Source organism: Xiphophorus couchianus, chromosome 18, assembly GCF_001444195.1.
Source record: "Xiphophorus couchianus chromosome 18, X_couchianus-1.0, whole genome shotgun sequence".
Taxonomy (NCBI): Eukaryota; Metazoa; Chordata; class Actinopteri; order Cyprinodontiformes; family Poeciliidae; genus Xiphophorus; species Xiphophorus couchianus.
This window is the reverse complement of record NC_040245.1, coordinates 16,652,391-16,675,369: the sequence shown is the minus strand read 5'-3', so window position 1 is coordinate 16,675,369 and position 22,979 is coordinate 16,652,391. Positions and strand designations below refer to the sequence as shown.

The window sequence follows — 22,979 nt, the reverse complement described above, 5'->3', positions numbered from 1 at the left end:
CTAAAAAAACATTTGGCAAAAATATAACACTTCCCCGGAAGTCGGTGTGACTTTCTACTGCAATGTGCAGCTGAGTCCTTTTGAGAGGGAGTGAAGGTATCTCAGCGCTCTGGCTCGTTGTGCAATAACGCTTTCGGAGAACGCAGACTTGGACTTGTGGAGCTAACTAACTAACTAACTAACTAATCGCGGATACCATACCACTGCTCAAGTGAACCTCTCGAGAGCGCGCCGTGTAAATATGTCACTAGTTATGAATGAGTTGACAACCGCCCACAGACAGATTACTGAACGGATAAGGGAGGGAGGCGGAAAGTTACCACAAGGTGAGTAAAATGGATTAAATTGCACAAGAAAAAGGCGTAACACATTTTCAAAACATTAGAAATTAGATTTGAGAGACTTTTTGTAAAAAAAAAAAAAATATTTCAAACAATGAAACCCATCTGCTAACTTTAAACACATCTTCACTTTTGTTTTTGTTCTAGTTCCCGTGTGCAAGTGTAAAGCTTTTATTTTTAGTATTTAAAAAACATAACAAAAGACTTTTTTTTTTTTCAAACTGCAACAAATGAAATGCTCTGCTAGCGTACGATTGCAACACGTGTGGTACTTTCAGTGGTTACTTGTGTTAAGATATGTAAAAATAAAACAACAAAAAGCTTAACTAGCACTATTATTCATTTCCCAAATTAGTAGTAAATAACCAAAGTAAGTTACATACTTTTCAATTTTTTCCTATTTGATTTTCATTGCGTAGGTGGTTTTATTGGGTACACCTGTTCTGTGCTTGTTAACACAAATGGCAGCAAATCAATATCCTATGCAGGTCTGTAGTCTGGTGTGGACGACTTAAGTTCAAACTGAGCATCAGAAGAGAGATGAAAATAGTGATCATCAGTGTTGTATATAAGATGGTGCCAGATGGGCTGAACTGGTAAGAGTAGCTTAAAAACTGCTCATCTTCTGGAATTTTCATTTCCAACCATCTCTCATATTTACAGAGAATGATCAGAAAAAATAGAAAATACTCATTGAGCAGCCTTTGAAGTTTGAAGATTATTTAAAACTTTACTTAGAGTTGTGATTGTCACTTTTTTCATGATTACATATTCTCTTTAAATTCCCACTAATACTTTATAGATCTGTTTTATGTTCTTATTTTTCTATATTATTATATTTTATAAATTTCTGATAAACTGATGAAAGATTGTATTGTTGGTTTTTATTTTATTTTTTCCATACTGTTTGTTTGAGTGAAGGATTTATATATTATTATTTTCATGATCATTTTCTTTTTAATTTTGTTGAGCTGCATTTTAATTGTGCCAAATAAATTAAACCTGAGGATTGCTGCTGATGCTTTCCATCCAATCACCAACAAGATGTACTTAATACAATGGATGATATGTAGACTCATACTTTTAGGATGATTTATTTGAAAATACCTTCTGCTTTTTTACAGTTATCTGAATGTTTTACATTGACCCATGGTTCCAAAACTGATCATAGAGTCCAAGGTAAAAATTTGCAAGAAACTATACTGTAAACCAGCATTTTGTACTTCCAAATACTGTAGCAAATGCAAACTAAAGAAAGTTGAATAAATAGTTTGATGAGCAAGTAAATATTTTTATTTTATTACAACTTATGCTTAGAATACGTTTGTTCACTTATTCAACTTAAGACTTAAAAATGTAGAGAGCAAAGCATACTTACACTGTATTCTTTACAGGGGTGATATTATGTATTTTCCAGCCACATTATGGCATTTTATAGCACAATAAAGTAGTTATGTCGCCTTCAAATGTTAAAAAGGTGCTATATATGTGAGTCGGAAGCTCGGCCAGAATCTACATCTTTGTGGAAATAGGCGGTGCTTTGTTAGTGCAGTTGTATAGGCACCCCTGAATGGCTTCCATGGGATATTCAAAGATATTATTTTTTCTATTTTTGTATAAGATTTATCTTATGTAAGAAAATACTTGAAGCTTCAAGTATAACCATACTTGAAGCTTCTGCCAGGATCATGTCCAAGGGGGAGTTGAAATACAAATTTTGACTCAAGCAGCTGAGAGGGACAAAATGAAACAAAGCAGCTACTGACTTTAACAAATCATAAACAAATTGTAGAGATGTACTAAGTGTGCCCTCTTCAGTTGAAATATTGCAAGTAAAAGTCAGGATTTTACAGGCTTCAAATTAATGCTTTCTATTCATCTTAAAGTAGGATGCTACTTCTTGGCAGTATAAATAAAAAATGATTTCTTATGCATGCTAATTAAGAAAGAATCAACATTAATAGTTATAGTAAATAGTTTTAGTATAACTACTGTATTGTTTTATGATTATGTAATATGAAGGGCTGTAGTTATAAAGCATATGATCTGCTTAAATGCAAAACAAACCAAATTTTGAATGAAGGAAGGAACTGAAAAACGTCTGGAAATTGTGTTTGAAGGCCTAACACAGATGCACTTTGAGTGGAAAAAGAGAATGAACTTTTCAGATGGGCTGCAGGTTCCAAACGAGCAGATAACCATCATGTGGCTTTATAGTCTTTTATAATATGTCAAGTATGAAACACAACTTATAAAATGATCTGATAAATGTAACTAATGTAACTAAAAGTCTTGTCTGGATAATGTAGCTGCTTAGCTCAAAAAGTGAATTTGACATGTCACGACATGTTTTTTTTTTTTAATCATGTTTGCTAAGCAAGGACAGAGAAGAACTGTTCATAGTAACAATATTTATTTAAATAGTTTTACATGTTTTATACATACTAAACACAGAAAAAGGAGTAATCTTAATCTCAGTGGTCCTTTGTATTTAGTAGAAATTCAAATTACATCAACAAAGCTTGGAATAAAAATGGCAATTATCAAAGTATTAAACTACAAGTCAGCATAGTCTAACCATAAAGTGCAACTCACCAGTTCCAGTTATTTAAGCAAGAGGTCCAGAAAGGTGAAAAGAGAGAATCCCTATTATTTTGCTCAGACACGCTTTAAAAAAGGTGAAGCTGATACCACAATAGGTAACAATTCTGCCACCCCACACAATGCAGAAGCTGAACTGTTATTGCACTGCATTTAAAAAAACATTACAATGAGTCACTGACTCTGACTTGCATGCATAGACACAGGACAAAAATATCCTTGATAGCGGTGAAAAACAGTGAAAAAATAATCACCGAGTTATTGGATTTAAGGTGGAAGAAATATCAGTCTGCTAATACAAGATTATCATAGTTTGCCTTGCCCTGTCGAAAACTATTCTGATGCAAAACATTGCAGATTTTATAAGTCAACAATATCTCAATTGACATTTGCGTTAGTTGCATTCGTTGAAGGCTTTTAAAAGAACGGTTCCTCTTTGCACACCCATTTTTCCGGCTTGTGTAAAGAAATATATGCACCGTTAGATTCAGAATCAGTCTTCTGAATTGGTTTGCTTGATTTCTCATAATTAGTGAGATTGTTCATTCTTGGTCCTGTCGATGATTTCTTGTTGGGATCACTGTCCCTGTCATATGCTTGCCTTTTTGCAGTATGATGCATAGAATGATGAACTTTGATCCTCTTTTTCACAACTTTTTGTTTCATTTTTGAGGATGTCAGTGTAGGCAGACAGTCCGTATATGATGATGGTGGATTTTTCATACTTAAATCTGACACATCTTGATAGGGAGTCGACGACATTAAGTCAGACATATCCTTGATTTTTGGCTTATTTTCATTTGTTGTAAAATGTGCTTCATCCATGTTTTCACATTTTATGTCAACATCTTCTTGATTGCCACTGTCCTCTCTTTTGGTGGTGTCTTGTTTGCTGCATTCCCTTGGCTGTGCTGAGTATGTAGAACATGATGTGACTGTGTCATATTTGGGACTCTCATCATTTGTCTCCTGGTGTTTTTTCTCATGGCTTCTCTTTGTGGCGAGATACACAAAACGCTGGGGACAGAATGAACAGCGATATTTCTTCTCTTGGTTGGGGCTTCGGGGTGTGTTGTCAAAGCAAGAGCCATTTTCCATGCAGCTGTTGCAGATGTAATCCCCACAAGACGGTGCCTCACCAGGGGGACCTTGTTTTCCGCAGGTCTGACAGAAGTAAGGATGGGAACCGATCACATGAGCTTTCAGTCCGGTCTCTGTGATAAAAGAGCTGTCACAGATGTCACAGTTGTAGGTGGGCCTAGGACTGTAGTTTCTGCTAAGAATATGTTTCAGCCCAATGCCAGCTCCTGAGCTGCTCTCCTCTGTTGGAAAATGTGTTCTGTCAAAGTGGGGTTCAGTGAAACCTGTTCTGTCTATAGAAAGTTCAGGACAGGGGTGAAACAAAGCATTTCTGTGTTTGTATCTGAACTTCTTTCTCTTCTTTTTAGCCTTGTAAGAATAGTAGGGACGCCAAAGCTGATCAGCTGTATCACAGTCATTGGTTTCATCGTATGTCTCAGTGGAAGCAACGGCTTCCGGTCTGAGTCGAAGCCTCGGACTCTCTGAATTTTCCCTCAGTGGACTGCACTGACTTGGGGTCTGTTCCTCATTTAGTTCTTTAGTTTTTCTCTTCTTCCTGGGGAAAAGCTTAGAGCCTTTAATTTTGCGGCGGATGATGGCTTCATTACCTATTTTCACTGTTATCTGACATAGCGGCTTGGTGTCAGTGTCCAGAGACGGGCCCTGGCAAGCAGGTTTGGCGATGTAAGTCTCTGTTTTTGTCCCCATTACTTTGTCTCGCATCAAATCCTTTGTGCTGGATTGAAGTATCTCCTTGGTCATCTCTTCAACCCTTTTTGCTGAAGCTGATAACTCTCCTAACTTTTTAACAGTGCTTATGGAGTTGAAGAATGGCACACTGTGAGTAATGTGCTCTGAGTTCATCAGCACAGGTGGTTTTTCTGCTTGAGGCTCAGGATTGGGCAGAGCTAGTTTGGACGAGAAGATGCTGTCACAGTTATTAAAAGGTGAACCTCTGTCTCCAGCCTCTTTCTCTATGCTTTTCTGCTTCCCCTGTTCACTATTAAGATTTTGATCAATAACCTGATTACAAGGTTTGTCGAAGCAGATGCGAGGCATGACAGGGGAGACCATCTTTGTTGTGGCCATAAAGGTTAGCGGGAATGAAGTTGTGTCAGGGTGGCTGAGGAGACTGTTTTCTTCAAATGGAGGAATAAGAGAACTGTTGTCTAAACAGGATGAGTCACCTTTTTCACCACTTTCTGAGTATGTCTGGCTGTATGTCTTGTATTGCCTTTTTCTAAACTTCATGGGCAGAAGTCTGTAGAGTTTGATTGGATAAACGCTGGCTTTCAGCCCACCATTGGCAGATTTTTTTCTGACAGCGAGGTTGGGTTCAATGCCATGGAAGGACTTTTGATGGTTCTTCAAGATATAATATGTCATAAATGTCTCCAGACAGAAAATACACTGATAGCGGCGTTCACCTGTGTGCCAGATTTCATGCTTGGTGCGGTACTCTGCCAAGGCAAACACTTTATTGCAATAATGACAGGGATAAGCCCTCTGCCATGAGTGCACGTTCTCATGCCGCCTCAGGCTGGACAAGGTGACATAGACTCGTTTGCACACACTGCAGTTGTATCGCCTCTGCCTTACTGTCTTCTCTTCATGTAGGCGCTCTGTTAGATTAACTTCAGTGAGCTCTGGCATCTTCGGGCTGGGAAGATCTGCAGGAGGAGGCTGTGTTGCAGAGCTCTCCATGTTTAATCTGTCATCCGAGGGGTGCTCCACCTCTTTGGCTGATATTTCCCTGGCATCAAGCTTAGGTGGGCCTCTTCCAGACTTTGGACATAATCTCTCATGGTTGTGCAGTCGTTTGAGGTGTATGAATTTTCTGTGACAAAATTTACAAAACAAACGAATATCAAAATGCTTTTTATGTACCTCTGAGTGAATGGTGAGAAGAGCTTTATTTGAGAATATCTCTGGACAGTGCTCACAGCTGTAGACTGAAATGCTGTCCTCTGGGTGAGGGGAAAGAGCTGGTGGACCTAGCTCTGTGTTAGCATTATCAGTGGCTCCACAGAGATCTGTCTCTGTTATCTTCTCTGTCTCTGCTTCTGAAAAAAGTGCAGGCGGTGTCATAACAGTGACAGGAGCAGCAATATCACCATCAGATAACACTGGTGTAACTGTGTTTGCTTCATCTGTTTGTTGATCTGCTGGTGCTGGAAGCATACTTTTGCCCAAAATGCCTCTCAGCCTGTGGCGCTTTTTTAGTGGGCCTGTATTCCGATACATGAGTGGTTTTGAGTGCAATATTGCTGGTTTACAGACGTTCCTGTAGTCCCACTGACTGGTATCTTTGCCTTCGGTGGAATTGTTTACTGCATATGAGTGTTCAGACAGGGTGTGGGTTGTCTCATTGTTCCCATTGATGCTGGCTATTGTAGGAAAACTTGAGGGTAGCTGTCCCACATCTGGCGATTGCCTCTGCTTGTCTGTTTGAACCAAAGGAGTGAAGGGATTGTTACCAGGACACATTTCAGTGATAGAGAAGGCATTGGTAATGCGAGGTCCTCTTGCACTGTCTGTCTCCTCATGCCTGGAAGCTTCCTTTGTTGTTAAAGATTTTGTGTTTGCACACGAGTCTCTAGAACTAACACATTCATCCTGCTGCTCTTCGTCTGCAAGCTTTTCCAAAAAAGGAATTCCAAGTCTTCTTCCAGCTGCTGCGAGTCCCCCTCTGTTCTCTTCACCAAGCAATGTTAACTTTGAGGAGTATATGAAGTTGAGGATACAGGCAAACACTTCAGACTTTAGGTCCATAAGCTCTAGGACTTGGCTGGAGCTGCATGTATCTGTGGTTGTCAGAGTGCTTCTGAAGTATCCGCTGCATGCAGCCAAGATATTTTTGTGGGCCCGAAACTTCACATCCTCTACTACGATGGTAACGTCACAGAAGAGGCCTTGTGACCGCTGCTCATTGAGCTTGCTCAGCACAGTAGAAGGGTGTGTGCTGTCCATCAGGTTTGGATGCATAGGCTCACTGCAGTCATCTAAAAAAGAAAAAATAAGACATTATTACGCCACATGTAGTAAAGTAGATAACTGTAAAATTATTAAATGTGATTATTTCCTTTTGAAAGCCTTTCAGCACTTTTTCTGTTTTAACACTAGATGGCAGCAACATTCTGACACGGAGTGCCGGTTTTTATCAACAGTTGCTGAATTTAAACCTGATGACCTCCAAACCATTTTATGCATAAAGAATGTAGCTTGCCTCCAAGTTTGCCTGACTTGAATTCAGTCTTTAGGATTTTAAAGAAGGCATGAGAACACACTTAAGAGTAAAATGATTCATCTTACTCTTACCTGTTTGAGTAAAAGTATAGCCAATGACATAAGGTGTAGCTAGTGATACATGTTCTCTGAACCATTTTTCAGTCACAACTAAGATCGATGATAACGGAATGAAGGATCTATATTATGTTTCTGGATATGTGAGTTTTTGTTTAATTTCAACCACCTTAATTGATCAACTAAACCACTTTAGAGTGCTACAGATCTGGAGGAGAATAATTTTTTACATAAAGTTATTTATTCAATAATGTTTAAAGATTATTAAGTAAATGTATCGAAATAAAGACTACTGTACCCAAATTGAGACAACAAAATGTAGAGCTGGGCATCACATCTAATTGCAATTATCATCAATAATTGCAAATATTGATGATTATCTTATCTTATCTTATAATTTCAATTATTGCAATGATGCAATATTTTGCATCATTTTATATTTCCACATAGTGCCATGCATGCATATTCTGCATGTCAATAATATATTTGGCCTCTTGGATAGACTTGCACTGCCTTTCATGTCCACCATTGGCATATGTTTTTAATGGCCACAATGCTAAAGCTCACAAAGAGTGGTACCATGTGATGAAGAAAAAGTACAAAAAGAGTCAGAAAATGTGGATTAATCATAATTAATACAATCAAGACCACCACAGTTAAATGTTTCTCAGATATTGTGCAGGTCTAGTGAAATGTTTGGCTTTGCTTATTTCTTTTATGCTTGTGCTCTCCATCGACTTGGAAATCTCACAGTGAGTTCATGCTTGTTGACTGCCATTCAAAAATTCCTGTCTTATGAAAGTATCACAATATTTTTGTTTATAATTGATGTTCTCTCAGTAAAAAGTATATTTCAGTAGGGATTTCTTTTTTACTTTTTTTCTTTTTTTGAAGTAGATACTTATGTGATGATGAGTCATATTGTCCTATCTTCACAGTTGATGGCTTCCTTTCACATGCCTCGAAAATAATCGCTGTTAGTATTTCATTCTGCTAAACAATCATTTAATAGTTGATGATAGAAATCATAGCTAACAGTATGATAAAATTAAGCACATTTTGCATGTTTTAGATTCGGAGACTTTCTTTGCTTCATCCTGTTGGTGTGCATTAGGACAGAATAAAAACTGAAAAGAAAATGCTGTGATGACAAACTAAATGAGAACAGTTAGATTTATAAATTACTACATTGAACTGAGCTAACCACACATTCATTTATTTGAATGTATGAGTATTATCTTAACACCGTGAGCCTCTCATGGGGTAGTGCAATCTGAGTCATTTTTGTTTTGCATATCATGCTCTCTGTACATGGTAAGACACACTCCGTTACTTGTAAATGATGAATCATGCATCCACCTGTGTTGCTGCTATTTACAGCTTCACTTAGCGCTTTAATTTCGTCAGAGGCATAATTACAACTGATGTATTAAATATTACTTAAGACTTAATGTGCCAAACAACAACGCATTTCTGTTAAAACTGTTGAAACCTAATGATAAAACATCAAAGTATTATCTCTCTTGATCAACATATTTTGTCTCAAGTTATGCTTATTATCTCTAGTTTTATAAATTGTGTATAACATTCACGCTGATGTCTTTAACACTGTCATGTTTTGCTAATTGTTTTTAAACGCAGAACACTGTTTCCTCTAAGGAAGACGCAGGTAATTATCAGAGAGGTTTCTTTAATTCTAATGTTGTGATGTGTACCAAATACAATATGGCCGCCAGTGTCTGTAAAGCCTTTCAGACGACTGCAAACACAACTAACCTCCTGCCTTCTATCGCAGACGGGCCTCCGTTGTCATGGCAACATGCTATGGCGCAGCACTTATTGGAATTCAGCCGGACGGCAATCGACTGTAACTGCCATCAGAGGTTTCAGTTTACCTCTTGTTAAATAAAAACAAAACACTGTGCCCTCTTTGGGAACCCTGCTGCAAGCAGAAATGCACAAAGCAATGGAGGTTTGCCTTTGTCTCCAGCTGACTATACTTTGTCTTTTGCTTGCCGAGGTCTGAGAGTCTTTGTGTCTGCAGCACAAAATGGACTTTCAGATATTTCAGCGTTATCTGATGGAGAAGTATGTTCCGAACATATAGAAGTGTTCATCTTTTTGCGCTATTTGTGGATCAACATCGCCCTCTCCCTCCAGGAAGCTTCTTCAATCCACCACATTCATTTTTTACAGTTTGCATCAGTTGTTGTGGTTTCTTGCAGCCACATGCTGAGCGGAATTTCTTAACTTATCACTGCTGTTTTTGAATTTGCCACACCCCGACTTAGTTTACCTTCAAAGACATAATTTGCTTTTATATTTTTTTTTCTGAAAAATAGAAATCCCCTGAGGTCAAACCACAAACTGAGAAATGACAAAGCAAGATACAGAAAGTATTAAATGAAAAACAAACTGTCGAGGCAAAAAACCCTTCTTCAGCTCTGCAAGGCATACTTCCGCACACATACACACACAAGCAGGTTAGATTTTGATGGTAAGCATGCAAAACGTACCTTAGTGAATCAGAGAAAATGATGCACAACGAACAGGAAACAATACTGCTCAGTATCCCTTTCTCTATGGCCTGGCATACACACAGTGATACACGAAAAACAGTTTCATAAGAGATAGGCGAAAGTACTTTTTCCCCTATGATGGTCGCTGAACAGTGGTGGTGTCTGAAGCTGAGCTTTTTCTGACGTCTTTCTTCCTCTCCCTCCCTCTCATCAGTGTGCAGATGACTTCAGCTCCAGCATCTATCGCTTCTATCCATGCAACCCGGGTCCTGGGCTAGAGCTGCCCTACCCTCCTATGTCCTACAGCACTACAGCGAATGGAATAAATCACAATTTTTTTTTTTTTTTTTTTGCAGAATGTAGCTAAATCGGAGCATAGGTCTGTCCCATGTACTAGCTGGGCAACTGACGCTTTCATTCTGGAGCCACTAAGCAGGAAGCGGCAACTTTTATTTAGCATTGCAGAGAGCTGTAGGGAGAGCGGAGAAATGCAGGGCTCTGCATCACACATCAGCTCTGTTCTTCATCCCACAGCCAGAAAACACGCTAAGCTGCATTACTGTGAGCGCTCATAGCGAGTGGTCCTGAGCCGAATAACGGATGCCGTATTAAATCTCCCCGGCACTGTAAACTAGATCCAAGTGGAGCCTGATGCGTGCTTTTACAGGACAATGCCTTGCATGAAATATAAATCATCATGAGCCCTCTAATATGCACCTTAAATGCATAACAGCACACCATCTGCTGGTGTACACAGTCTCTGTCTGTGCAGCAGCATATCACACCGCTGCCTTTCGCCCATGCTTTGACAGTCACTGTGGTTAGAATAGATAAAGCTGAAGCAAAGAGGAGATGACACACACTGCCGCCCTGTTGTGCAAAGCAGCAATCACAGTCCAGATGTTTAGCGATGCTTTTTCTGGCTGAAATAAAAGCAGACCTTGCTCTCTGCAGCGACCTGGGGTATACCTATATAGAGGCTGCTGATTGATGCGAAAGCAGCAGATGCGTCAGCACTGCAGACGAGGGGGGAGGGGAGGAAGCCAAACACACGACGTGGCTCGGTAGCCTCTCCACTAGCCTCTAAAGACAGAAGCAACTGCTTAGGCCCTCCCATCCTGATTAGCACTTACATTTAACCAGACAAGGTGCAGTATCTGTAAGAATTAGCTTACTTGTTGCATCTAAATGCAAAGAAGACACATCTCACTTTATGTGCATGTTCTTTTTTAAATATGATAAACTATTGATCAGTTGTTTTTCCATTTTTATTATTTGTATCGTAGCGAATATGAATGCAAAGCTATAAACTATTTTTGATGCTGGTAGAAAATTATGCAAAACTGACTTTCTTCCAAAGTCAGTCTCTTCTAGGTTTGGAGACCTATTTAAGAAAGTAGTACGGATCCTTTAAAGACATTTGTTAACTGCAACAAATAAATATAAACTTAGTGTATGTTACTGATTTTGTTTAGAGATAAATAGACACAAGTAAGGGAATTGTTTTGAAGTGAAAGGAAACTGATTTGTAGTTTTTAAAATGTCTGAAATCTGAAATGTGTAGCTTGTGTTTGTATTCAGATCAGTCAGTATTTTGTAGAGCTTCCTGTCACTGCTGTTACAGTTTCTGGTCTTTGGGGATATGTCTCCATCAGGTTTGTGAATCTGGAAACTGAAACTTTTGGCTATTTTTTTTTTCTTATAATTTCTAAAAGCTGCCCCTCAAATTGAATGAAGAGTATCTGTGAACACAGTCTTTTTTATTCTCGTCATAGATTCTAAATTGTACTTGAGTCTGAAATTTGACAGGGACATACAAACCAATGAATGTGCTTTCTGAACTATTCTGTTGTTGCTCTAACTCTGTTTTAGGGTATTTGTCCTATTAGAAGGTGGACCTTTACAGCCTTTGACAGGTTTTCTTATAGGATACTTCTGTATTTAGCTCCATCCATCTTCCCATCAACTCTGACCAACTTCACTATTCCTGCATAAACGATATATTGTCACAGCATGATATGATAACCACCAAAAATTTCAAGAATTCAAGGATTTTATTGTCATACCAGCTCTCATATTTTGTCTGTAGTATGAAATTAAGACTTAGATCTCAGTTTAAGAAGCCTAATAAATGAATACAAGTAATAGATAAGTATATAAATATATAATTAGTAAATATATAAAGTATAAATAATAGTATGTAAATATATATTTTTAAAAAGTGAGTATCAAGAGTGGCTATAGTTCAGCGGCCTGACAGCTGCACTGTAGAAACTGTTTTTGAGCCTGGAGGTTTTGCACTGAATGCTCCTCAGCTGCTTGCCTGAGGTGAGTGGCTGGAACAGTTTGTGTGCAGGATGGGTGAAGTCCTTCATGATACGGACCACCCTCCCCTTTCATCATGATGTATAGAGGTCCGAGGTGGATGGACAACTGCTCCCCACAGTCCTCTGTGCAGCTTTAACCACTATCTGCAGAGCCATTTCTTATTTTCAAAACGAAGCAAATTCGGGTACCCCAAGATTCAATCCTGGGACTTATTTAACATCTATATTCTCCCACTAGCTCAGGTTATAACAGGAAATAAGATTAGCTACCATAACTAGGCAGATGATACACAGCTCTACATTATGATGTCAATAGGTGACTCTGAACCCATCCAAGCACTGAACAGATGCTTAGAACAGATAAACATGTGGCTGTGTCAAAACGTTCTCTAGCTGGACAGAAACAAAACTGAAGTCATTATCTTTGGACCTAAAGAGGAACAATCTAGAGTCAACGCACAGCTTCTGTTATTACAACTAAAAACCAGCGATCAGGCCCAAAACGTGGGAGTAGTGATGGACTCTGACCTGAACCTTCAGAGCCACATAAGGACAGTTACAAAGTCGGCCTTCTATCACCTGAAGAATATTGCCAGGATTAGAAGACTAATGTCCGACTCCCAGCAAGTTCTAGAGAAACTCATCCGTGCGTTTATCTTTAGTCGCACTAATTACTACAACAATGTCTTTACAGGTCTGCCTAAAAAAACAGACACCTGCAGCTGATCCAGAACCCTGCTGCTTGAGGTCTCACTAAAACCAGCATGATAGAGTACATCACCCCAGTACTAAAGTCCCTACACTGACTCCCCGTAGCTCAGAGTAGACTTTAAAATACTGTTGTTAGTTTATAAATCACTGAACGGTTTAGCACCACAATAAATTAAAGATATGCTGTTGCTGTATCAACCTTCCAGACCCCTCAGGTCTTCTGGTTCTGGTCTGCTCTGCATCCCCAGAGCCAGAACCAAACATAGAGAAGCAGCATTCAGCTTCTATGTACCACAAATGTGGAATAAACTTCCAGAAAACTGCAAAACAGCTGAAACACTGAGTGCTTTTAAATCTAGACTAAAAACCCACCTGCTTAGAATTGCTTTTGAAACATTATAAATGGGACTGGTGACCTGTCCAGGTGTACTTGGTCTCTCGCCTGTTGACAGCTGTAGATAGGCACCTGCACCAAACATTACCCCAATGAGATAAACGTGTATGATGATATATGATAATATCTGGGTAATACTCTAAATGTACTTCTAGATATTAACGTTTATACCAGACAGCAAAAATTAGAACAGAAAAACTAAAATATCTGAACAAAATCTAAACAAACTAAAATATAAAATTGTGTTAATGAATCTAAGGCTGAAAGATCCAAAAAAATCTTCTGGAAAAAAAATAAATAAATGTAACATTTACTGAATTGCTCTATATTCAAAAACACAAAGTGCTCTTTGACATTTGTGTTTTCTGTTTTGTCTGTTAAGCCAAATGTCATTTTCCCCAAAATTGCTTTGTGAGAACAAAAAGATAAGAACTTCTCATAGGTCAGGATAAGATAACTCTGTTCACTACAGGTCAAACTAACCTGTGTGCTGCTGCCACTATGGGTTGCCAAGAGGTAAATCATTGATAAAAGCAGCACATGTATTAAAACACATAGGAATAACACATTTCTAACATAGATGTTATTTACTTTCCCTTCATAGTCATGTTCTACTTTGTGTTGGTCTGCCATTTGAAATGTTTTCTGATGTGTGCCATTTTGTGATATCAGACTTATGTAGTGCTTCATTAGGATACTCAAAGACACTCTTAAGTGAAATCAGTCATTCCCATTCTTGCACTCTCGTCTGACAGAGGCAAGGCTGCTATATTGCGACATTGGCCCTTCTGTCTACCACCAGCTGGCAAGATGGGTGAAGGGTCTTGCCCAAGAACACAAAGACATATACGGGTAGGACAGAGACTTGGACCAGTGACCCACTGATTACAGGACGAATTCTGACCTATGTCACCACCATTGCCACCACTTTCCTCCATAAGTTAAGTAAATTACGTCAAACTACAAAATATTTCACCTGTGGACTTTTTCAGCCATTGTGCCATGATATTTGTCTTTAGCGAACATTTCTGTTTGCTGTTGACGGCTTTAGGAAGAATCACTCTGTACACATGCAAGATCTACACTGTAAAAAAAACGCCGTAAATTTACGATAAAAGATGGTGAAATACCAACAGTTACTGACTGTAATATCCAAAGCATTATATTACCGTAGAAATACATAGAATTACAATAACTCGATAAACATATACAGTATTTCAAGTAATTTTGATGGTCACGAAATGTAGAAAACACAGAAATATATTGTAAAAATATAAGTAATCGTAAAATTCATAGAAAAATATTGTAATATCGCCAGCAGTTAATTACTAATTTTGCTGATATTTATATCTACAATATAAAACCATACATCAGACTTTAAAAGTAATTTTTACAAAGAATAGATTGCTGGTGGGATATTTTGGTTTCTTTTTTAATAATGCCTTTTATATACCAAACTGAAATCACAAAGGTAGACCAGGGATCGAGCTGGCGATCCACCGATTGCAAGGCTAACTCCTACAGCCGACGCCACCATCATTTCTGAGAGACTTCTATGAAATGATATATTTGGGATTATTTAATTTTATGCCAACCATAGATTTGCCATACATTAACCCTCTGACGCGTGAGTGACTGACTATAGAGTCTTCCGTGAGTGGGTCTTCTTTGACCTGGGTTACAATCAATGTGTTTTTATGCTATTTTTGTCATTTTGATTCAAAATAATGTTTTGCATAATACTTTCTACTGTGTTTTATTTCACACAAGAATTATTTCATGTTTGAAATATTTACATTTTTCACTTTTTAAAAAGGTTTTAGAACAATTTGTAGAACATTTTTTAAAACAAAATGACAACAACAGCAATTTTACAACAGCATTGATGAAATGTCAATAATGGACAATGTCAACATCCATTGTGTGTGTGTGTGGGTGTGTGTTTGGGCATGGGAGGGCGGTGCGAAAGAGCACATGTCTTGAATCTTGCTAGCTAACCAAGCTAGCTAACATTACTGTCTGTATTCTATTATGCTATGTGTATCACGCATTTGAGTGTATGTATGTGTGTGTATTTATTTATCCATCCATCCATCCATCCATCTTTTTACGCTTATCCGGGGTCGGGTCGCGGGGTTAGCAGCCTAAGTAGGGTGGCCCTGACTTTGCTCTCCCCAGCCACTTGTTCCAGCTCCTCTGGGGGAATCCCAAGGCGTTTCCAGGCCACCTGGGAAACATAGTCCCTCCAGCGTGTCCTGGGTCTTCCCCTGGGTCTCCTCCCTGTGGGTCATGCCCGGAACATCTCACCAGAGAGGCGTCTAGGAGGCATCCTAACTAGATGCCCGAGCCACCTCAACTGGCTCCTCTCGACCTGAAGGAGCAGCTGCTCTACTCTGAGTCCCTCCTGGATATCTGAGCTTCTCACCCTATCTCTGAGGGAGAGCCCAGAGGACATGACCCAAAGCTCATGACCATAGATGAGGGTAAGAACGTAGATCGACCGGTAAATCAAGAACTTCACTTTTTGTCTCAGCTCTCTCTTCACCACGACAGACTGGTACATTGCCCACTTCACTGCAGACGCTGCATCAATCTCCCGCTCCATTTTCCCTTGTTGGTGAACAAGATCCTGAGATACTTGAACTCCTCCACTTGGGGCAGGACAATCCGGAGAAGGTACTCTATTCTTTTCCAGCTCATTTATTTATGCATTTATTTATATAGCTATGAATTTTTATTTTATTTATTGAGATGATAAAAGAAAGAACCTTGAACACATTCATCAACAGGTTTTGCATGTCATTCAATACACACTCTCTCTTGGTTTTCTTATCCAGGGTGTCAGACACACACATCGACACGCACACACAAATAATACACACATATTGTATAGACAGTCCCACTCACAGAAGAATGGGGTAGTCCCAGTGCACTAGGTAAAGCTGCTAGACGCAACACTTCCATTAGTGTTTCTGTAGGAACGACTGTATAGATATATTTATTTCAGGTCTACTTTATACTGCGTATGGTTAAAGTTATTGTAAATGGCAGAAGCAAATTTTTAAAATTTGGTTCAGTAATTCATTTGAATTACTTTGAGTGTGCAATGTTCATGTATGCAAATTAAAACTGTGAAGAACACTTTAGCTTTTGTTTCAATACTTTGGTAATACTTGGAAGTATAAAGCTTGGCATCAGAGCTAATATTTAATATTTTCCTTTGAATCTTGACTGTCACCCTCAAAATACTTACATTAAAGTCATTGGGTCCATGACAGTTAAAGGGTTTTAAGATAAGGAAATTTAAATATTTTACAGTTTTTCTCAGTTTGGGTACATTTCTCAGAACAGAATTTAAATTCTTAAAACTACTTGTTCAATCTTCAAATTATTGTGTCACTTCTGCACATCAATAAAGGAGTTTCTCATTCTTTTGAGCAAGTTGCAAACGCTTTTGTAGATCATGCAACTTATTATGTGCACTTCTCTGCTTTTGCCCCCATTTTAATTTGCTTTAATCATGTTGATCAAAATGTGTTAAACGTGTCTCTGTTGAATTGTCTCAACTTCCAAAACAGCACAAGTTCATTGTGTAAGTCTTAACATGCATAAGTCTTGAAGTTGTCATAATGTCAATCATATTTTAATTTATTTATATTAGATATTTTTCTAAATTTGTCTTGAATTGTTAAATTGCTCCCAAGTGAGTCCTGAGTTTCTCTAACAGGTCAATGTATGAACCATTAGCTCAACCAACGATCAACCGATTTTCAGAAACAGATTGAAGGTGCATCTTATGAGTCATCAGTTGATGGTGATATACACACCAAATAAGGGCTGTTCACCTTTTAAATGATCAACCTTTTGTTTTTGAATTTTTGGGGATTTTTTTCTGTTTGACTTTCTGCATTGAGTTTATCTTGTGTCATCTATCCTGAATTACTGGTCAAAAAGTAAAAAATTGTAAAGAGAAACATGTTTCTCCCAAAAGGAAGGATGAAGATAGAAAATTCCCTGAAACAACAGGTCTTCATCTGAGGTTTTTTTGTTTGTGTTTTTTGTCTGGTTGCAGAGAGGATTAAACCTGTCGACAACAAACAAAGGTTTAAGAACTTCTGAATTTTCAGTCAGAAATGATCACACCGCCTGGTTGAAGTACCAGTCTCCATGTGCAAGTCAACAAAGGTGAAACAAACATTTAAGCAAATGCTGCGTTTATATGATGTTCATGTAGTGCATCATTCTAACTTTTGCTTTGTTTCTACTTTCCAGCAGAGAGGAAACACCTGATTGACAAGGTATGAGTCAAGCTCAACCTGTGACTGGGAAAACCATATCCATGATGCACACCATCCTGAGCAAAGTCTGAACTCAATGACTTGTTGCTCTCAACCTAGAGCGAGAATCCTTTTATCACCGGTTACCCCTTATATGGACACATGCTGTTTTTTTTCAGATCTTAGTAATACCATGAGGAAACTGGACAGGAAACAGAATTGGTTCTTTTTTTAACAGAATTTTTAAATAGAAATTGTTTCTTTAAGTGGATTACTCGTAATCTGTATTTTTGTTTAATTTGGACTTATTTTCTTTATAACTTTCCATATTGAAATGCAGACAAATTACACTTCTTTGTGAGTTGTACTGTAATTTTTATGGTAAAATTCTGGTAACAACAGCTACCGGTAATTTATCATAAAGTTTTTATTTTCAAATTTTTTACAATAAAATGTCAATATATCATACAGTCCTGCCGTGTTTTTCACTTACGTAGACTAATCTTTATGGTATATGTGTTTTTATAGTAAGTTGCATAGAAAAGTTTAAGTTCTGAACTGCTAAGTCACGGTTGCCAAGATATTATGCCTCATGCAGTATGACCGTATTTACTATGGCAAAACCACATTTTCATTTTCACTTTATTTTACCATATATTGGGAAATACACTAAAATACCGGCAGCTGCAGTTGCCAGATATTAACCGTATTTTAGCAAATACGGTAAAATACTGGCAGTTTTGGTTGCCAGAATTTTACCATATAAAGACGGTAAAGTTTTGGCAACCTCAGCTGCCAGTATTTTACCTTAAATTAGACCCGTTTTTTTTTTTTTTTTTACAGTGTACATCTAAACTGGAAACAAAATGGCAGCTGGGTATTTAAAAAATCAGTTTATACTTTAAATCCTTATATGCTCTATATGTTGGATTAAGTTGTGTATTATATAAGAGGAATCTTACCATCGAGCCCTAACATCACAGCCAGGAAATATTTAAAACAACAGGAAAAATATACTGGCCTTTATGCTTCTGTGGCTCAGTGATCCCAGCTGTGGCCTGTGGGAACACTCATCGGCTGAAAGGCAAACACCGCCGCACCAATCTGAGTAGGCCTTATATAAAGTAATCCCAGTTAACAAAGAGGTTTATGCACAGGAGAATTCATCTTGCTGTTGTAATAAGCACCCATACCTGTAGTCGCGTATTAAAAAACGTTTCTGTGTGGAAGGTCTTGCTTTGGGCCCGTCTCTGGCGCAGTGGAAGTCTCTCTGCTGTTTTTTTAGGCGCAGGAGGGTAGAGCGACTACCCGGCCTCCGTTGTTGCCTTGGCCCATCTTAGGCCTTTCCCATCTCCTGTCATAGCTGCTGGCGGTGTGGACTTTGCTTCTGGCAGAGATTTTCCTGGTCCTGCTGTGCAAAGTTGCCTTGTGGAGACAGCTGCCAGTGCTGCGTCACTCCGGCTGCATCACTGACCTACAAAGAGTTTCTGAAAAGGAGGGGTCGTGAAGTGAATGTGTGGAGCAGAAAAAAAAAGGAAAAGGGATAAGCAGAAAACAACAAGCCTAGCTCCAACAAACAAATGGATGGGGCTTCCGTTCTCCCTTAGTTTGAGGCCCGGTTACTGCTCTGGCATTCAGGAAGTGAGTCTAGGAGACAGATCCTTTATTGTTATGTAATGAACTTTTTTTTTTCTCCCTGAACAGTCTCAGCTGAGAAGTCTGTGCTAGAGGCTAATAATAGGCCATAATACCTCAGTGAGGCCTGCGTGTGGCCATGTCAAATCATAGAGGGAGAGCTAGTGTTTAATGTATCATTGAAAAAAATCTAAATTGTCTGTTTCATTGTTAATAAGAGATAGTTCTTGTCTTATTGCCTTTCTTTTAAAACAAAAAATAACAAGTCAAATTACAACTTATTAAATATTCTGTGACACAATACAGCTATTTTAAAACTGGAAAAAGTTCATACCTTCATCTAATGTTACAGTAGCTTTCTTGGGACAGAAGCAGATGCTCATGAAAGGAGATTTGCCCAAAATTTCAAGGCATGATCACTTAGGCCTGGAAATGGTAACCAGAACTACAGCACTTGTTTTGCACACGCCACCCTAGGGTTTGTTTTTCTTGATTCTCCTCCTCCTCCCTACATCATCATCCTGCTTTCACTGCTGTGCTGCTCCCTCTGCTGGCTCATTGAAAGAACACATCACAGTGGAAACACACTGAAGTGGAATGAGGGAGGCGAAGACAACATCTAGTCGTGAGGACCACCACCAGAGGGCACTACAATAATTTGCTCAAATGTAAACAGGAAGTATGTAACCCGACGTTGTCCTCTGATCTGATGTCAGCAGGATTCAAGCATTTAAGATCTTTTGATTATATTTTGTTACCTTGTGTTTTGATCTAATTTAAAATATATATGTTATATTAATTTTTTATGTAGCATAATTTGAGTTGCCTGTAATTTTGCATAATATTAAAACATTTTTTTCAAAAATGCAACTGTTGGCAATATGAAAGTACTAACTTGTTTAAAGAATGCTTTTGCACATTTTTTTTCACTTTGTTCACTGAAAAATAACAACAAAAATCAGTTGCGTTGCTGTTTATTTTTTACTGCTTTTGAGTGCCATTGATGCTGGCACTATTTCTGCGATTGCTGTTGAAGTTGAAATGGTTGTTGATGCCATTATTGTTGGTGTCATCACTGTGAAAGAAGGTAAAATAGGTCATCTTCCATCCCATGGCTTTTCCTAAGTCCTCCATGTCACTGTGGTAATCAGGACAGTCGTTCTTCACAAGCAGTTCCCAAAACTTTTCAGAGTTGCAGAGCTATGGTCCAGTTAGACCCCATGACAGGAAAACGAGGATTGTTAAAATTTTTTAGAAGGTGTGACAGTTAATGTACAATCATGTAATTGATTAAAAATAAAGCAAATCAAGCAACCTCATTGTTGTAAATTTGATGTTCTGTAAAGGTCTTACCATTCTGAATCTTTTGGAAACCTGTGCCAACACAAATCTTTCTTTTAGCTGTAGGAAGGAGATGATTCTGAGCAGTATCTCATCCGGTATGCGATCAAGATAGTCGTACTTTCCCTGACACAGTGACAGCGAGTAGTCCAGGATCTTCTCACCAAAAATATTGCTAATATCATCTATGGAGGACATGTATTGTGGCAATGGTAATTTCTTGAAAACTCACATAAATATTGTTATTGACAACTTAGCAAACAACTATGCTAAATTATACCACACTTTGTTAATGACTGTCTTTTGTTAATGGTACAGCTTTGCTTGGTAAATCTCCAGAACAAGTGAAACATCCCACTATTTGAAAGGTATAAATACATGTTTTTGAACCAAGAATGTATTTTAAAAGACAATTAGCCCAGCTTCTTTGCGTACAACACTGATCAGCTGAAAGAAACGGCATTTCTTAAATTACAGATTGATCTAAGACCAGGACTTTAAGAAATCATGCACACCTTTTATAGGTAGTGCTTATATTTCCCAATGATGTCTCTTTTTACTACCAGAAGCCAAGACTACTTATCAACCTTGGCTCCTAAAGGACATCAGAGCTCAGAAATGTTGTCATCTGAGCTGATGTTTGTTAGCTTTAGTGAGAAAATGGACTACAGTGTGTCAAAATGTACGTCCCTCCTGAATACACAAAAAGTTATGCTTCAACACAATCTGGTCCCCCATGACCACTTCCACTGTCCATAACTAAAGTGCCTATTACACTCAAAGACACTTTATAATGAAATCAATCATTCTCAATCACACACATTCAGATGCTGATATTGGCAAGCTACTTGACTGTAGCCACAGTAGTCTGACAGACGTGAGGCTGCTATACTGGCACCATCTACCCTTCTAACTACCACCAGCAGGCAAGGTGGGTGAAGTACAAGTGTCTTGCCCAAGGAAACAATGACAGAGATGGACAGAGCAACCAACAACCAACTGATTATAGGACAAATTCCTACCTCTCTCGCCATTATTGCCCCACTTATTGGCGATGCTACTATTGTGGTTACATTGTACAATTGTAATTATATCTGCATGTGATTTTCTTTTTCATTTGGTGAATAAATTTACACAAACCAAAGTTTGTTGTTTTCCTGATTTTTGCAAGGGGTGTCAATACACATAGGAATGGCACAGTACATGCTTGAAAACTAAGTTTTTTGTTTTTTTTTTAATCAAAAAACTATGAGATCAAAGTTGTTTGTGCTGCTTCAAATTTCATAGTGGTTTTAATCTGGGTCTTTGCTGCAGTTGCATTCGTTGTGTCAACCAGTTTTACACGTTGACACAAAATAAAACCTTCAAAATGGGGTACCAAATTTTTAAGATGCGGTTAGCGAGTTAATATTAATTTTCCGTAATAGTGTTAATAGTCTGGCTTCCCTGAAATAAATTACTAAGAAATTGAAGGTGGATCCAGATTTGTAGAATACTTTTTTTCCTACTGATTTGTGGCTTCATTCTTAATGTAACAGGAATGACAATTTTCCCTGTAAGGAAAGATATATTCCTCAGTCAACTGAATATTTATTTTAAGGGACAACAATTATACCAGACAGAGTTCTGCATAGCAAAGGTGATTCAGTCAAGCTTATACATTAAACATAAAAATAGATTAAGGGCATAAATACATCTTACACTGAAGTTGTTTGTCCAGTAGAAAATCAGAAAAAGTTGACTTCAGCTGTTTTGGAGGACGATACTTATTTTCACGTCGCAAAGAGATGGTCCACATATTCAACATTACCTTAAATTAAACAAATAAACGGACAGACAACGGGAAAATCAAAGTAAGAAAATCGTTACCTCAGTAACATCTGAATTCCAGATTTGTAAAAACGTGCGAGAACTCACTCAAGTATGCGCATTTATGCTCAAGACATACCCTACCTCATTTCTGGCAATCACAAAATGGTAAAAATCCTTAGAGGGCGCTGGGCCCTGGCCAGAAATTTCAAACAGCTTCTCCCCAAGCAACGACGCCATTTTGGACGCAGCACTGTAACCATGACAACAACAAGAAAACAACTCTGTCTTAAATATTTCAATAGAATAGAATTCATTCATTGTCACATTTACACTGAAAGATTCAAAGCCAACAATTCAGGGCGCACATTTAAAATATAACAATAAATATAACAGTATATAAAAAATATCAACGGCAGAGGAATACGATTAGTGGACGTACGTTTGAGCAACAGAAAAAAATAATTATGATGACTTAAATTATTAACAGAGTTATATTTTTACACATTCAGAGAGAGAAAGAGAGAGAAAGAGAGACGAAAGTGGGAGGAGGTGAGGGGGTCCGCGACCCAGTGGATTTATACTTAATATTTGTGACAAGCTAGTATCACCAGTGTTTAACTGATCACAGCTGAACATTT

General features: G+C 38.2%; 2 protein-coding genes and 1 long non-coding RNA gene across 8 annotated transcripts; 1 reads left to right on the top strand and 2 right to left on the bottom strand.

The window, feature by feature from the left end:
* The first annotated feature begins 193 nt into the window (after positions 1–193).
* LOC114161897 (uncharacterized) lies at positions 194–18,171 on the top strand. Of its 5 annotated transcripts, XR_003599098.1 has the most exons (4): positions 217–326; positions 1,466–1,520; positions 17,349–17,461; positions 17,549–18,171. It is a non-coding gene; the product is annotated as an uncharacterized LOC114161897 (long non-coding RNA). The 5 variants fall into 5 exon arrangements; XR_003599097.1 differs by lacking the exon at positions 1,466–1,520 and having other exon boundaries at positions 194–326; XR_003599099.1 differs by lacking the exons at positions 217–326; positions 1,466–1,520 and adding an exon at positions 15,741–15,759.
* Positions 2,805–19,929, bottom strand: zbtb38 (zinc finger and BTB domain containing 38). 2 transcript variants are annotated; one of them, XM_028045531.1, is made up of 4 exons: positions 19,523–19,929; positions 18,747–19,040; positions 18,575–18,667; positions 2,805–7,024 (listed from the first exon to the last, which is right to left on the bottom strand). In XM_028045531.1, the coding sequence occupies exon 4, from the start codon at positions 7,005–7,007 to the stop codon at positions 3,360–3,362; it is 3,648 nt and encodes a 1,215-aa protein (XP_027901332.1). In that variant the 5' UTR covers positions 7,008–7,024; positions 18,575–18,667; positions 18,747–19,040; positions 19,523–19,929; the 3' UTR covers positions 2,805–3,359. The 2 variants fall into 2 exon arrangements, with proteins under 2 accessions (XP_027901332.1, XP_027901333.1); XM_028045532.1 differs by lacking the exons at positions 18,575–18,667; positions 18,747–19,040; positions 19,523–19,929 and adding an exon at positions 9,842–11,987.
* Positions 19,930–20,146: 217 nt separating this feature from the next.
* fbxo36a (F-box protein 36a) lies at positions 20,147–22,612 on the bottom strand. The gene is made up of 4 exons (XM_028045534.1): positions 22,483–22,612; positions 22,231–22,339; positions 20,542–20,714; positions 20,147–20,388 (listed from the first exon to the last, which is right to left on the bottom strand). Exons 1-4 carry the CDS (start codon positions 22,576–22,578, stop codon positions 20,170–20,172), a joined length of 597 nt encoding a protein of 198 aa, XP_027901335.1. The 5' UTR covers positions 22,579–22,612; the 3' UTR covers positions 20,147–20,169.
* Positions 22,613–22,979: the final 367 nt, after the last annotated feature.